The following is an 11,235-nucleotide window of genomic DNA, read 5'->3' as shown; positions in this document are numbered from 1 at the left end:
AACCTTCTTAACTAATCACAAGAAACCGACTAATTTGAATAATAAAGCAGATTAACAAAGTCGTTATCTCTACACATTTGGTAATTTACATGTTTTTTTCCTTCTTGTACTCTCCCTACGGGTGTCCTTAAAATTATTACCCAAAATCTAAACATTTAACTCTTTTCGTGCATTAATCCCAAATGATGTACTCAACTACTAATAAGGCTATTAACAAGTAATCTTGTTAAAACATTCAAGTCATAACATCTTATGTGATTAAATTGTTCTTGTTTCTACTTGCCATAGCCTATATATCTTAACTAAATAAGATAGCTTTAGAGATTGTGAATGAAAAAAGAGGAATAAGAGGACATTGAAGAAGAGGAAAATAAAAGGAAAACAATGAAGTATTAGACTACAAATTGAAGTAGAGGTGAGAGATTGAGAAAACAGAAGATGGAGATGATAGAGTGTAGATAAACAATTTTCGTTTAGATACTAACGGTAAGGACATTTTTTTTTTTTTGAAGATTTTCAAAAATAGAAAAATAAGAAAAACTATTTATACAAGATAACAAAATTTTAATCTTATTTGATAGAGGCTGAAGCCTATCCGTGTCTATTAGTGATAGAAACTGATAAAATTCTATCATTGATAGATATTGATAAAAGCCTAACAATATTTTTTTTTGTTATTTATGTAAATAGTTTGACATTTATTGTATTAGTGAAAATTTCTTTTTTTTATATTTTTTAAAATCAAGGTTATTAATGAATCTTTTGAAAGTTTATAGATATTTTTTAAATGAGGTATTGACAGTTTTCGTTCTAAATTAATGGTAAAAATACTTTTGATATTTTTTAAATTGAAGGATATTAATAAAATTTTTGAAAGGTCTCGCTGTCTTGGTTAATTTAAAAAAAGTAACGATTTCTATTCAAAAGTAATGACAAAGAGTATTTTAAAGTTTAAATTACAAAGTTTTGTGGGTTGTTGTGGTTGTTTTTTGTTTTTAAATATTTATTATTATCATTTAGAATTTAGCAATATGTATATAAAAATAAACAAAAAGACATAAGATGGATATGAGGGGAGAAAAAGAAAAAACCCCGTAATTGCCTCTTTTTCCCTTTCTCTTCCTTCATTTTTCTTAAAACCTCTGTAAGTCTTAACCCTAGCTTCTCCCTTTTCTTCCATCTTCCTCGATGGCCACCACCACAACTACAGAGAATGGCTCTACTGATGCCAACGCCCTCAATTCCAACCCCCAAAGTTCCACCCTTTCCTCTCTAGCTGCTGCAGAACCAGACTCTACAGAAGCGGGTGGCACTGAATCCGACATCGATCCTTCTAACGAAGACTACTTATCGGTTCCGGCTTCGGATTCTGCAGCTTATGAAGGCCCCAATCATACTGGCGCTTCCGATAAAAAGTGGCCCGGATGGCCCGGCGACTGCGTCTTCCGGCTTATTGTGCCGGTTGTTAAAGTCGGCAGCATTATTGGGCGCAAGGGCGATCTTATTAAGAAGATGTGTGAGGAAACTAGGGCCAGAATTCGTGTTCTCGATGGTGCTGTGGGCACTCCTGATCGCGTTGTGAGTGTTTCTCTAACCTGAGCTCTTTTCTGGTAGTTTTTTTTTTTTTGCAGTAGTGAAGGCTTTGTTACTCATGTTTACATCGGGAAGGTTTACTTGTTACGTTTGGTTCCTGTTCCACAACGTGGTTTTTGTTATGGGACTGTCTGGTTAGTTATTTGTTCAGCCCGACCATCTTTATGTGTTCCTCGATGGATAATTCGACTGGATGTAACGATTTCTAGTCAAAAGATATCTTCTTTTTCGAGCCCCCCCGAGGCTTCCAGGGAAAAAAGGGGAAAAAATTGTATTCTACTATCTTTGGCTAGTTCCATCAGTTTTATTTTTTTAATTTTTTCCCCCATCAGTTAAATACCAGTTACTAGTTATTTTCTACTTCCTTCACAGTTTTCGCACTATTTCTGTCTGATATTCGGTTAACTAGTTGTATAAATGGAACTCCTAGGGGATGAAAAGGAGCTTATGTTAAACCTCGTTTTGGTTGTTTAGTATTTAAGCTTGATCTATGATGGAGGAGGTGCTTCTAAATTCTTCCTTTAGGGAGAAGGGCAAATTGTTGTTGGCATGCTAGTTTCTTTGCATTAGCTTGAGAGGGATAATAGAATCAGTAGAGGGGTGGATAGAGGTTTGGGATATGGCTAGGTTTAATGCATTCTTGTGCGCATCTTTGACTCTTTCACTAAGTTTTCCCCCCAATTATCAATAGCTTGATCTTGTTCTGTTGGATTAGACTCCTTTTTTGTTGGGGTTTGTTTTTGCATGCGCTTATTTATTTCATTTCTCTCCGTAGAAGTGTGGTTTCTGACTAAACAAAATTGAAGCTTGATAGCCCTTTTTTGTTAATTTTATTTTCAATATATATGGATTCCCTTTAACTTCTTTTCTTCCTCATTTCTGTTGAAACGTTAAGTGTTATTTTTAACAACATCCTTATTGTCTCTAAATAATCTAGACATTCTTTAATATTTATCAACATTTTTGAGTTCGTGGCAAAATTTAGTGACATGGTAAATTAATAATTCATTGTACATTGGTTTGAAATGCATAGGTAAACTCTTATATTTTTGAAGAACATGACTGATTGATATCATTCTTCTAGTCCCTTCACTAGGAGTAAAGATGCTCAGAACCCGGTGCTATAAGCCTCTTATTACCCGAAGTAGGCATAAGAAGAGTTTTAGGCTTAATTATTGTGGGGGGTTTATTTTTTTTTTATTATATTTAGTCTAGGTCTTGATTTGGCTCCTTATGTTGGGCTGCCTTTTTCTATGCCTTCTATTCTTTCAATTTTCTCATTGTATCTTCCATTGAAAAAACCACTTAGAGGCAAAATATGACAGTTATATGATTATTACATTCCATAAGTCATGTGTTTTTGTATAGGGTGCTTTTAACTTCATTTTGTTGACCAGGCGCTTCCTGATTGTCTGTGAATTTTAGAAGGTTGTGATTATGCACTTAGTTTATTTAGGAAACAAACTTTGTACTTTGAGGAGTGCCCAAATAATTGTGTTTAGGTTCAATGAAGAACTGTAATATATCAAAGAGAGGCATTACTTTTCCATTTAGGAGGCTGGTGCAATTACCCTTTAATTCTTTGATGCTTCACTTTGATTTGCAAGAACACTTGGATGCATTTTCAGAGAATTGTTCAAACTTGTTTGTTCAGTTTTTAATGTTTAGAGTTTACTTCAGGTGCTGATTTCAGGAAAAGAAGAGCTTGATGCACCCCTCTCCCCTGCTATGGATGCAGTCATAAGAGTCTTCAAACGCGTGTCTGGATTATCGGAGAATGAAGATGAGGCTAAAGCCTCATTTTGTTCAATTAGGCTACTGGTGGCATCAACTCAAGCAATCAATCTAATTGGAAAGCAGGGTTCATTAATCAAGTCTATACAGGAGAGTACTGGAGCCTCTGTTAGAGTATTATCAGGAGGTATGCTTTCATTCTCTATCATGCACTTGCCATGATCTTTTATTGATTGGTTTTGGACCTAGCTATATTCTTGTTGAAGATCTTGAATTCTTCTAGATAGCTAAATTTTGAATTCTTCTAGATAGCTAAATTGTAGAGCCATAAAAAAGGTTGTTATTGAGAGAGACAAATAAGCAGAGCACTCCCTTCAAAACTTCATTGCAAGAGATGGATTATTCTAAAGAGTAAAAACGCCCCTAAAGAACCAAGCGAATCAATAGAAAACCACCTTCATTACGACAGGTGCAAATGGGTCTTATAAAAATTGGTCCACCATAATAAGCTTTGGTTTTTGCAAAGAACAATATCCCAAGCAGTATTAATCATAGTATTTTCTGATAAGATACACCTTGACCTTTTTTCGTTTTTATATGTATATATAGATGCACCTTAACCCTTTTCATTTAAGTCCAATTTTGTATTAATAAGTTATTCGACCAGAGAGGTGATTCGGTTATAGGAAGTATTGTTTGTTTGTCTCCTTTAAGTTTGGGATCATATGTTTGTAAGAAGTGGAAATTTGGGAAGCCTCATTGCAAGATGAAATCTCACAAGTTGTGCTGTGTTAGAGTTAGAGTTCGATGGTTCGTTGTTTGGCCCCCTTCCATGTAAAGAGTCTTATTGTAGACAAATTAGATGTTCATCTTCAGAATAAGTACTGTTCTCAATATCTAGTCCGTGGAAAAAATATCCACGAGAATCTGTGAGGACCCTAGTAATGGTTTTAGTAATAATATTAATATGATTGGTAGCAAGGGGTATTCTAGTAATTAGACACTAAGATTGTTAGGTCTTTTTGGGTTATAAATGGTAGATGAGAGTGAGGCTTGAGGTGTGGAGAATTTGGGTGAGCATAGGCTCTTTGAGAGAGGATCCTCAGCCCTCTTGAATGTGCTGGGTTAGTTCATGGTTCTTAGTATTACTATATTTTCCTTTATGCTTTTCGTCTTGTAATTGTTGAGGATTTCCGTGAGTGAATATATAACACAGTGAGACTTGCCCTGTGATTTCTGGATATTTGGTACTTGTTGGGATTTTCTCTTTGTAGGAAGAAAAATCCTAACAGAATCACTAGCATCAATGGGTATTTTCACCTTTTACCATTGAGCTAAAGGTACCTTCCCTTTCCTCCCCTAAAAAAACCTCATCTTTACAAGATATACCTCCATCTTATGGTTGTCTGGTGTAGCTAACTTAATTCGAAGACCTTACCTTTCTTGATTTCAGAAGGTGAAGGGCTCTTGAGGTTGAACTCCCTTTATTCATTAGCCCATTGAAAAACCTTGGAGAAAATGGTCTCTCTCTCAATTAAAAAAAAGTGATAATTTTATTTTTATTTTATTTAAAAAAAATGAAAAAGAAAATATGAACCCTTATTTCTGTAGAAAATATCTTACGAAAGCTCTAATTTTTCCCTTAAAATTTTCCTTTCCCCATCATTCATAAATTATACATTTTCATAAGGAAAAAATGTTATATGTATTTCTTCATCGGGTACTCCACCAAAAAAAGTTCTCCCTTGCCCAAGGGGCTGTATCATGCCATTTGGAGACACTAGCCTGGACACAATATAAGCCTTCACCTCAATTTCCTGAGAGCTAGGATATAACATACAATCTAAGAAACTGAAAATAAAACTGTAAAACACAATCACCCTTGAGCCCTTTCCTTCAAGGGGTGTCCGTTAGTGGGATTGTTTTTGTATGCCCTTGTAATCATAATCTTTCATTTTTTCTCAATGAAAGATGTTGCTTTTATATAAAAAATAAATAACACAAGCGAACAAATATAGAACAGCTACATCAGCTACAATAGTTCAAAGGTATAATGATAAGAGATGTACTTGCCTCAATCCCTTGTATTGTTGTATGCAGGCATGCAGCTTTGTTCTGGTGAGTTTATCACCATTACATCATGAAAGTTGCTTCCAGAATATTTAATGTCTGTGACCTTTCATTCAAGAGACCTCATTGCTAACTTTATTATTATTGATGAATTATATGCAAAAACGATAATGAGAATGTAAATCATCTCTTCATAATTGGAGGTTGTAGTATAGTTTCATTCTCAAGTTTTGAGTATTATTATCTACCTAATTTTTTTTTTTTTTTTAGTATTATCTGGTCATCTTAGAGAAGCAATCTTGTTCGGATTCACTAACATCTTTCTCTTGCTGATACATGATAAAAATGACCTAAAGGCTAAAACTAAAAGTTCATGGCAATAGCTGGATAATATAAGTATTATCTTTTTCCTCCATTATATTGATGGCTATTAACTTCAACCTTGAGTTCAGCCAGCAGGTCCAAGTAACTAATAATGTTCTGAGATAATAATACATTGCCTTCTATACTCATTTGTTTATGAATACTCTCTGAACGCTCCTGTACTCATATACATTTGATGCTTGCAGATGAGATGCCATTCTATGCTGGTGCCGATGAGAGAATGGTGGAATTGCAGGGAGAATCCTTAAAGGTTCTCAAGGCTCTAGAGGGAGTGGTGGGCCACCTAAGGAAGTTTTTAGTTGATCATAGCGTTCTTCCTCTGTTTGAGAAGAGTGTAAGTTTTGTCTTGTTCGGTCTATGACCAACCTTTTCAAGGATTTCTAATGAATTGTTGTTCCTTTTCTTTTTTCTTTTTTTGATAAAAAAATAGTTTAACACACCTGCCTCACAAGATCGCCAAATGGACACCTGGGCTGACAAGTCCTCACTTCTTACTGCATCTCAAAGTATAATCTCCACCGAGTATCCTCCGTCTACAAAAAGAGAGTCTCTGTTTCTTGACCGAGAAACTCATCTTGATTCTCATATTCCATCATCTGGTATTTCTCTATATGGGCAAGATCGAGTGCTTCCTACAATTCGATCATCAGGTGTTGGTCGCTCTGGGGGACCTATTGTAACTCAGGTTGGTGTATGTAGCTTATTTAGTCATTTATCCAGTTATTGGTAGAAGGAAATGGTCTATGTTGACTTGGTGAGGTAGCAAACTATCCCACCTACTGACCTTCATAATCTATAAGATCGATTCCATCATTGTATGTCTATTATTATTACAGTTAGGTGATTAGTTTTTTGTCTTCAGGTCAAGGCAAGCTAGAAGCTTTTCAGCTTTACATGTCCTTCGTGTCTTGGAAACACTAGGTCCAAAATGTTTGGCATATTGCATATAAGTATTATTGAGATTTTACCATAATGCTGAAGGGAGGCAGTGGGAACAGATTAGTTATAGAGTTTGTCTTTGTAGTTTGTTATTTCTGATCAAGTTACCTCTTTGTGGCTCCTGTCAGGTTACTCAGACAATGCAGATCCCGTTATCTTATGCTGAGGACATCATTGGAGTTGGAGGAACAAATATTGCATTCATCCGTCGCAATAGTGGTGCCATCTTAACCATACAAGAGAGCAGGGGGTTACCCGATGAGATCACTGTGGAAATTAAAGGTACTTCATCACAAGTTCAGATGGCTCAACAATTAATTCAGGTAATGACTTATAACATCGTGGTTAAGAGATTGTTTGTGGTCCAAGTCGTGATGGGATACTTTGTTTCTCATGTCATGCAAAAAGCTACTTTTATTTAATTTGCTTGGCTAAAGATTTATTGTACAGTTATTATATCACAATGTTGCATGACTTGCAATATATTATGCTCTACATGTTTTAATTTTAACATAAATGAAATGAATACATAACATGGAAGAGTATATTTATCAAAGTTCTAATCTTTTAAGGGTGTAATTCCATGTTTTCATATTTCAAATTTTAAATTTAAAAACATTGAATCGATAAAATGTTGTTGTTTTCATTATTTTCACATAGATCACAAAATCCAAATATAGGCCCATAGTTTTGTGAACTCTTTTGTTTGTAATGATCGTTTGTAATATTAGGAGGGTTTTCCACATGGAATAAGGGGCTTCTTAAGTGAGCCTAAAGGCCACAAAACATAGAAAAGATGTCACAAGATTTTTTCTTCCTTTTCTATTTTTTCTTCTACAGATGGTTTTTATTATTTATTCAGAATCAAATACCTATTTTAAGATTGAAAACGATTGTGATCCTGATTCCCACATCAAGAAGATCTCAACTTTAAACATGCATCTGTTGATGAGCAAAACTTTGTTTAGATATTTATGATGATTATTTTTGCCTTATAGGAAGCAGTAAGTGCCCCCAAGGAGCCAGTAACAAGCAGCAGCTATGGCAGATTAGACGCCACAGGGTTGAGGTCGTCATACTCCCAGTTGGCTGCTTCAGGTTCATCCTATACTTCATCTTCTTTATCTTCACAATCATATGGTGGATATGGGTCTTCTGGTTTAGGAGGCTACAGTACCTTCAGACTCTGAATTGATTGATCTGCAGAGATTCATATCCACTTGGATTTGATCCGCTTCGGATTCATTAATTCTTGCTAAGAGAATGAATGAATTGTGTTGGAATGTAGTTGTTGTAAAGTCAGCCTAAAGTAGTTTTTAAAACCTTTTTTCTTTTACCCTCTCTGGCATATTCAAACTCATTCAGCTGGGTAGATTTGTCTTTGTTTTCTTTTTCAGTGTTTTGAGGAGAACTTTTCCCCCCGCCACTTATTTGGGAGAATTCAAATTAACTTAAATATTGAAAAAACTGGAGTGCATCTTAGTAGATAGATTGGTAAATGGACTGCAAAATAAAACACCACCTCCATGGTTAGGAAAGTGGAATTTTGGAGGGGTGAGGGTGAGTATTTTGGTAGAATCCAGACATTTAAGAAAATAAAAAAGTGAAATTCAAAATCAAGCCATATAGAGATGATATCAAGTTAAGAAAAATTGTTATATTCATATTCAATTCCAGATTAAATGAGTGCAACTAAAAACCACACAAGGTAAAAAATTAGGCTCCATTTGGTAACCATTTTGTTTTTGTTTTTGAAAATTAAGCTTATGGACACTATTTTCGCTCCCAAATTTCTTTTTTTGTTATCTATTAATCACAAATGGTTTGAAAAACCAAGTCATTGAGGACTAAAAAAAGTAGTTTTCAAAAAGTTTTTGTTTTTGGAATTTGACTAAGAATTCAATTATTGTACTAAAAAAAATGTAAATCATGGTAAGAAATGTAGATGATATAGACTTAATTTTTAAAATAAAAATAAAAAATAAAATAGTTATCCAGCTGTAATTCAATGTTATTTTTGAATTTTTTTAATTGAAATATAACTTCAATTGAATAGTATATACATTAAAAAAGAGTGAAGAAAAAAGAAGTTAAACAACTCTGTACCTCGAAAGAAATCCTCCTAAACTCAAAACTTCCTAAATGCAAATACTAATTATTTTACTCCATGGACTGGTTAACTCTCTAAATTTAATAATTCAACTCAGAGCTCTAAAAATATCCCTTTAATATTTTTGTTAATTAAAAAAAATTATAACTAGAATGAGTAATTATATAGATAAAAGAAAACCTTATATATTCTGACTTTTTAGATGCTAGTTTACGGATCTGAGTTTTAATATCCTATTTTATTCGGTAAATTTTATAATAATTAGTGACATGCTTGGTAAATATTGTAGAACCATTCATCTCAAGATCTCGTTTGATAATATTTTTCGTTCTTTATTTTTTAAGAACTAAAAGTAAGAATATGTTTAATAACTATTTTTGTTTGTTAAACGTAAATGGAATAACAGAAACCGAAATTTGTTTTCTAACTATTATGTTTTTTTCCCCTATATTTGGTTAGTTTAAATATAGTTTAGTTACACGATATAAAAACACAAAATATGCATCAAAACGTATTGAAAATAAATTATCAAAAGCTTACATTAACTAATACAAGTCAGTCTTGATGTAAAATTAATAGCAATAATAAAATTGTCTTTATCACTCAAATGTTGTCTAAATTTGATATGTAATGTTATCTCTCGAGTCATTTGTCTGAAATGATATTGACTCATATTTGATTCAATTATATTGTTATATGAATGCTATGATTGAAAATATTAAAGTATATATATTGCAAAATTTAAGTTCAAAACTAAAAGTTGAAATCAATATGACTCAATTGACCTATCGACCTCAGATTCAATTTTTCTCCCACCCAACTTATTGGGAAAAAGAAAATCAAAATTATGATGTTATAAGAAGTATAGAATATCTTAAAATTTATAATTCAAGTAATGTATAAAATATGTATATTGATTTCTTTTACAGCCCGTGGGTTTGAGAGGTTGATAATACAAATAATTGTCCTTTATTTAAGGAAGAAGTTAAAATGAATTAAAATAATATATAAATACACAGAATGCAAAATTAAAAATTAAAAGCAATGTATCACACATATGGCACAGTAAAAATATTAAAATAATAAATGAAAGCCAACCTTTATCAGATAAGATTCAAACGCACGTCCCGGGGCCTCGAAGACAAAACATAGGTGCCGAAATAGCCGGTGGACGATTTTTTAAATGAATATATAATAATAGTATGAATGAAAATCTAAAGCATAAAACGTATTATATATTTAATTAGATATAAATAAGAATATTAATAACATTATCCTAACTTAGTTTGAGAGTAAAAATAATTTAATTATTGATTTAAATAAAATTTATATATTTCGTAACTTGTAGATGTAGAAGTATAGATATATTTAGTGAAATCTCGATATCAATATCAATATTTTAATCTTGTAAATATCCTTATAAATAGTAAATAAAAGTTGAGATTCTTTTAATTACTCTTTAAATTTACGAATAAAATTGAATTTTGAAATTTATAGATTAAATTGAAATTAAATTTAAATTTTGAAGACTAAAAATGTTAAAATTTAAAATTTAAGGATGGCAAATATTTTTTTTTCTTGCATATTTGAAAATTGATTTAAGAATTTAGATGTGTTAGCAGAAAATTCTTATAAATAGGAAAATTCTAAAATTATTTATATTTCGTAGGAAAAAAAATTATAAACCCAAATCGAAATTATAAACCGTACGAAGAATTTTGATTTCAATCTCTCGAGATAAACCGACCCCCGATATCGACTTGACCCGATCCTATACAAACCCAAAAATCTCGGATTTGACGGCGATCCATCCGACTCGACCGATATCTTCCCCCGTTCGGTCTTTCCTTTTGAATCTCCTTCGAACCCTCTCTTCTCGTTCCTCTCTCTGCAATTCTTCTTCCCCTTTCGTCTGATCTGCGGGTGACCGCATCCGAAGCTTCTCCTTTCACGAAGCTTTCTGTTAGCTACGAACTGTATTTCCGTCCTGTATTCCTCAGTCTTCCCTCGTTCTTGCAGTCCCCGCCGCTGAACAATCCCTATCACGAGACAATCCCACTTTTTGGTTGAGTTTCTCACATATTCAAATATCTGGTTCTGTGTTTTTGGGCTAATTTTACTCTGCATCTGCTGCGGCTTTGAGGTTAACATCCGTCTTTCTCTCTTTCTCTCGGTCTTGTTGGATTTGAATGATTTGGGATATTTTCTAACCTAGCTGAACTGGGTTTTCTTTCTTTTCCGTTTATGAGTTGTACTTTATTGTTCTGGGAAGTTTTCAGATCCTTTTTAATGGGGTTTTCAATTTAAAGCTTGCTTGTTTGTAAGAGATGTTAATTCTTAATTTCCAGCAATACCGATCTCTGGGTTGGTGGTATTTTGGATGATCAAGGTGTTTGTTAGCATTC

The 11,235-nt window shown here is 33.2% G+C and overlaps 1 protein-coding gene across 1 annotated transcript; it reads left to right on the top strand.

The window, feature by feature from the left end:
• Positions 1-1,025: 1,025 nt before the first annotated feature.
• Positions 1,026-8,384, top strand: LOC150035608 (RNA-binding KH domain-containing protein PEPPER-like). Its single transcript, XM_090314809.1, has 6 exons — positions 1,026-1,578; positions 3,274-3,514; positions 5,967-6,115; positions 6,212-6,466; positions 6,849-7,043; positions 7,719-8,384. Exons 1-6 carry the CDS (start codon positions 1,189-1,191, stop codon positions 7,908-7,910), a joined length of 1,422 nt encoding a protein of 473 aa, XP_090170935.1. The 5' UTR covers positions 1,026-1,188; the 3' UTR covers positions 7,911-8,384.
• The last annotated feature ends 2,851 nt before the right edge of the window (positions 8,385-11,235 follow it).

Source organism: Benincasa hispida, chromosome 6 (genome assembly GCF_027475165.1).
Source record: "Benincasa hispida cultivar pf3 chromosome 6, pf3_genome.v1.1, whole genome shotgun sequence".
Lineage (NCBI taxonomy): Eukaryota > Viridiplantae > Streptophyta > Magnoliopsida > Cucurbitales > Cucurbitaceae > Benincasa > Benincasa hispida.
Note: the sequence above shows the minus strand (reverse complement) of the source record. Positions and strands in the feature narration are given on the sequence as shown.

What these genes read in the sequence shown, in the direction of transcription:
- LOC150035608 (XM_090314809.1), top strand. Translation starts at nt 1,189, where the DNA reads ATGGCCACCACCACAACTACAGAGAATGGCTCTACTGATGCCAACGCC. An exon ending in TGTTAGAGTATTATCAGGAG is followed by an intron (nt 3,515 to 5,966) that starts GTATGCTTTCAT and finishes TGATGCTTGCAG; the next exon opens with ATGAGATGCCATTCTATGCT. An exon ending in TTCCTCTGTTTGAGAAGAGT is followed by an intron (nt 6,116 to 6,211) that starts GTAAGTTTTGTC and finishes ATAAAAAAATAG; the next exon opens with TTTAACACACCTGCCTCACA.